This window comes from Hydractinia symbiolongicarpus, chromosome 2 (assembly GCF_029227915.1).
Source record: "Hydractinia symbiolongicarpus strain clone_291-10 chromosome 2, HSymV2.1, whole genome shotgun sequence".
Taxonomy (NCBI): Eukaryota; Metazoa; Cnidaria; class Hydrozoa; order Anthoathecata; family Hydractiniidae; genus Hydractinia; species Hydractinia symbiolongicarpus.
In genome coordinates, this window is record NC_079876.1 from 28,234,016 (window position 1) to 28,239,131 (window position 5,116).

The following is a 5,116-nucleotide window of genomic DNA, read 5'->3' on the forward strand; positions in this document are numbered from 1 at the left end:
GCATAAATCAAAGTGAAATAAAAAGAGAAGGGAAATGTTTCTTATACTTTCGTTTTCTGATTTGTTTATAACAACAAAGCTAGCATAATTGTATCCCCAGGTGCGTAACTAATCTGCGTGTTTAATTATTTAAAATGCTACACAAATGTGTTGAGCACATGGATCGTTGTTTACAGTGTTGTATAAAAAGTTTAGTTAAAAGCTAAAGATTTCAGTCATAGTTAGTTAGTTAAGAAAAAGAAAGGAAAGAAGTAGCCATAGTTGTAGCCATAGTTGTAGATAAAGACAGCAAAATATCACTTTATCTACATTTTTTAGCAGTCTAACTAGCTTCTTTACATCACTACTCACGTCATCCTTATCTGTTTGCCTGCCACAAGACTGTTACAAATGTGTGAAAAGAAGCCTGTCTAGCTAAAGTATCCTATATATATATACAGCTAGCCTTTTGTATTAAAGGCAGGTTGTGTTTTTATGTATATGTTTTTAAGACTAGCTACCTAACTTAAAAGAGTTTCTCTTTCTATTATGGTTTTTAGTATAGATACAAGACCAAAACAAAGGTTATCAGAATCTATATAACTTGGAACATAGAAACTGCGAGTAAGAAATTATATAGTTCTTAAATTTGAACAAGTTAGCTTCATTAATAATTATACATATATATAGATCATTTTCTTTTCTCATTTTAGGAATTGTGGTATATACCTATAATTTGTTTCATTTAGTTTTAATCAGGATATATATATAATGTCAAATGAGTCTGGAATTAATGACAGCAGTAATACTGTTCGTGGTTTTAGGCTGTTTAATAATTTAGGTAGGTTTGTGTTGCAACAGCATGACAATAATCAAGGTTTGGTAGGTGCCATCTTGAGGCAAAGACCACATATTTCCCAAAATTTTCAATTGCCACAAGAAATGCAAAGAAATGTAGTACCACGTTTATCAGATAATGATGATGTTTCCTTAGCTAGACGCAGGCAAAATGCTCAATGTGTTGCCTCTTTACGTCGATTGGAATCGACTGATCAGGCCAATAATAGGCGGCATAATGATGCTGTTAGACATGCGGCTAGGCGCAATGCAGAATCAGCTCAGCAAACTCGCAACAGACAAGTTATGGATGCTCAACGGCACGTTGTTGCTAGACAATTAGAATCTAATGAGCAGGCTGCCAATAGACGTGCTGAAAATGCTCATAGACAAGCCATGGCTCGAGAAATGCATAATGCGCCGTATTATAATATTGCACGTCAAAATGTATTGCCTAATTTATATTTTTTAGGTGCTATGGACAAAAAATGTTATTATTGTCAAGCTTTAAAGTTTGAAAATGAAAATTGTTTTAAATGTTGTCACACTGGTAAAGTTGCATTAGATAATTTGTCTCCTTACCCTCAGCAGCTTGGGGAATTATTAACAAATACAGATACTGTTCAGGCAAAAAACTTTCAGTCAAATATACGTAAGTATAATAGTGCCGTTGCCTTTGCTTCTTTTGGAGCAAACCTTCGCCCCCCACCTGGCCGTGGACCACCATGCTTTCGTATCTGTGGTCAAATATGGCATCGTGTTGGGGGTCTTTACCCTCCTGAAGGACAAACCCCTGTTTTTAACCAACTTTATATTTATAAAGCAGGTAGGGCTCTCAACGAAAGAATGGCACGCCAAGAAAATAATGGCTGTCGTGAAGACGTGATGCGAACTGTTCAAGATGTTATGGACAGAGTAAGCCCGTTTGCTGCTGCCTATAGGTACATGGCTGAAGTTGAAGCTGAATAATTGAATCAGGCAGCAGCACAAAACCGTGCTCCATCTGAAGTGCGTATGTACATGAGAGTTGGCAATGACCAAAAGCGCTACAACTTGCCACATCATGATGAAGTTGCGGCAGTATTTGTTGGCCAAGATGGAGCACCTCCTGGAAACAGGGATGTTGTTATCTATCCGCGTGGAGGTGATTTACAGAATATTTCCACAATGTCTGCAAACTTGGATCCAATGGTGTATCCTCTTTTTTTTCCAAGGGGTGAACCAGGTTGGCATAATAGGATACCTCATGTTGCTGTACGTGCAACCCGTACTCGCAACACTACTACAATGTTGCAGTATTATACTTACCGTTTAGCTGCTCGGGAATATTTCAGCCCGATTCATTATGGTAAGAAATTGTTTCAGCAGTATTGTGTTGATTCTTATGTTAAAGTTGAAGGTAATAATTTAAATTACATTCGAGCAAATCAAACCAACCTTCGTGTTGATAGTTATGAAGGTTTAGCTGACCATTTGAATGCATGAGCTGAAGAGCGAGGCCTTCTACCAGGTCGTATTGTTGTTCTTCCTTCGAGTTTTCAAGGAAGTCCACGTGCCATGGCTCAAAACTATCAAGATGCTATGGCAGTTATTGGTAAGTTTAGAAAACCTGATTTTTTTCTGACTTTTACGTGCAATCCAAAATGGCGTGAAATTACAGAAAATTTGTTTGCAGGCCAACGTGCACACGATCGGCCTGATTTAGTTTCTCGAGTTTTTAAATTGAAACTAAATGAACTCCTTAAAGATGTTACTGAAATGGGAGTTATAGGTAAGACTATAGCACATGTGTATGTTATAGAATTTCAAAAGAGGGGTTTGCCTCATTGTCATTTGTTAATTCATTTAGATCCCAATGACAAACTTAGGGATGCAGATGACATAGACAGTGTTATTTCAGCAGAAATTCCTAATCAACAGGAACACCCTGAGCTGTTTGAAATTGTACGATCGTGTATGATTCATGGACCATGTGGACATCTGAATCCTAATTCCAGATGTATGGAAGATGGTGTTTGCACAAAAAGTTGTCCAAAGAACTTTTTAGCATCTACGGTAGCTGAAGTCAACGGATATCCATTATATAGACGTCGTGATAATGGTATACATATCAATGTCAATAACGTTGACGTAGATAATCGCTGGATTGTTCCATATAATCCATGGCTTTCCAAGAAATACAATGCACATATAAACTTGGAGGCGTGCATGTCTGTTAAATCTGTTAAATACCTCTATAAATATATTTATAAAGGTCATGATTGTGCCAACATTGAGATCAATAAACGTATTGATCATGATGAGGTGCAGACATTTTTAGATGCACGGTATGTCAGTGCACCAGAAGCCATATGGCGTCTTTTTGAATTTACCATGCACCAACAATCTCATGTTGTCCATAGATTGCAAGTGCACTTGCCAAAAAACCATATTGTTTATTTTCAGCAAGGACAGGCTGAAGAGGCTCTGGACAGAGCTGCAGATCAGGCTACAAAATTAACAGCTTGGTTTGTGTTAAATGCAGAGAATCATGATGCTCGCCAATATATGTATCCAGACATTCCTCTTTATTTTGTTTTTAATAAGAACAAAGTTTGGAAACCAAGACAACGCGGTCATGGTAAAATTGTGTCCAGAATGTATAGTGTGAGTCCTCGCGCAGGTGAGCTTTTTTATTTACGTATGTTGCTATTGCATACACCTGGTGCAACTTCTTTTGAAGATTTACGAACTGTCAATGGCAATGTTGCTGAAACATTTCGTGACGCCTGTTTATTGCGTGGTCTCCTGCAAGATGATACTGAATGGAACAATACTTTGCAGGAAGCTGTTAACTTTCAGATGCCTCGACAATTAAGGCAACTGTTTGCTGTGATACTTACTCACTGCGAACCTTCTGATCCTTTTACTTTGTGGACAAGGTACAAGGATGCAATGTATGAAGATTATATTCGCCAAATGAATGAGGAACATGCTGAGTACAGGCTGCTTCAAGATATTAATTCTGTACTTAGGCAATTTGGTAAATCTCTTACTGATTATATTCTTCCTCATTTAGATGAATTACCCCCAGCTGAAAACATTGATGTAGCTATGGAGGCTGAAAGAGCTTCCCAACTAAGGGCTCAACTTACTGACGAACAGACTGCACTGGCTAATGCAGTCATAGAAGCTGTTGTAAATGTTGCTAACAATGCAGCCCAAAACAACCGTCTGTTTTATTTAATTTGTAATAATGAGCTTCCATTTGGAGGTAAAGTTGTTATTTTAGGTGGTAATTTTTCACAGTTACTGCCTGTTGTCAGAAAAGGAAAAGCAACTGAAATTGTGGACATGTGTTTAAAAAGTTCTTGGGAAAGGTGTTTTACCTGTTCGGGAGCAAGAACCTTTCCAAGGCGCAATTGAAGTGCCATCCCAATGTGTGATACAAAATGAATGTATTGTTGATACTTTGTTTAGGAATCTTTCACCGGAAATTATGGCATCATCTGTGGTACTAACACCCACAAATGATGACTCACTTACCATTAATGATCAGGTGTTGGCGCTGTTGCCTGGTGAAGAAAAAGTTTATTTTAGCGCAGATGATGTTGTGTGTGATGAGGAGGAGGAACGGAATCAATATCCGGTAGAATTTTTAAATAGTATCACACCTTCAGGTATGCCTCCTCATTGCCTTAAATTAAAAACTGGTGCCATTGTTATGTTATTAAGAAACATAAACATGAATAATGGTTTATGTAATGGCACTCGACTAATTATAAGACGTCTTCATGACAACTGTGTCGATGCTGAAGTACTCACTGGCAATGCCATTGGAGATAGGGTACTTATTCCAAGGGTGCAACTTGCACCTTCGGATACAGGTATGCCTTTTGTTTTACGTCGCAGACAGCTTCCACTAAGTCTTATGCTATGACAATAAACAAGGCACAAGGTCAAACCTTTGAAAAGGTTGGAATATTATTGCGCAGGCCATGTTTTTCTCATGGTCAGCTGTATGTTGCTTTTTCTAGAGCAAGAGCATTTGGTGATGTTCGAGTAAGTGTTGTTCCCTCATCCAGGCAAGGGTTTTTTAATAGGGAATGTTATACTCAAAATGTGGTTTACCGTCAGGTTCTTACATAATTTATTGAACAATTGTGTTGTAGTATATGTAATGCAAATATAAAGTAAATAAAATAGATAATTTGCTCTTTATATCTATCCGCCGTGTTGTGCGAAATGTACTGCCAACATGAGAGTAGCGTGCACTGTTGATGGGGGTAAATGTTCCTATTCGGTGCACCCATGTCTTATA

The 5,116-nt window shown here is 37.9% G+C and overlaps 2 protein-coding genes across 2 annotated transcripts; both read left to right on the plus strand.

The window, feature by feature from the left end:
• Positions 1-750: 750 nt before the first annotated feature.
• Positions 751-2,301, plus strand: LOC130630074 (uncharacterized). The gene is made up of 3 exons (XM_057443472.1): positions 751-1,263; positions 1,408-1,731; positions 1,795-2,301. The coding sequence occupies exons 1-3, from the start codon at positions 751-753 to the stop codon at positions 2,299-2,301; spliced, it is 1,344 nt and encodes a 447-aa protein (XP_057299455.1).
• A 72-nt stretch (positions 2,302-2,373) lies between these two features.
• On the plus strand, positions 2,374-4,221 carry LOC130630075 (uncharacterized). The gene has a single exon (XM_057443473.1). The coding sequence runs from the start codon at positions 2,374-2,376 to the stop codon at positions 4,219-4,221; it is 1,848 nt and encodes a 615-aa protein (XP_057299456.1).
• Positions 4,222-5,116: the final 895 nt, after the last annotated feature.

Excerpts from the sequence above, each read along its gene's own strand:
- LOC130630074 (XM_057443472.1), top strand. The coding sequence starts at position 751 with ATGTCAAATGAGTCTGGAATTAATGACAGCAGTAATACTGTTCGTGGT. Across the intron at positions 1,264-1,407 it reads ATAATATTGCACGTCAAAAT|CTTGGGGAATTATTAACAAA; the intron begins GTATTGCCTAAT and ends TACCCTCAGCAG. Across the intron at positions 1,732-1,794 it reads TTCAAGATGTTATGGACAGA|GCAGCAGCACAAAACCGTGC; the intron begins GTAAGCCCGTTT and ends TAATTGAATCAG.
- LOC130630075 (XM_057443473.1), top strand. The coding sequence starts at position 2,374 with ATGGCTCAAAACTATCAAGATGCTATGGCAGTTATTGGTAAGTTTAGA.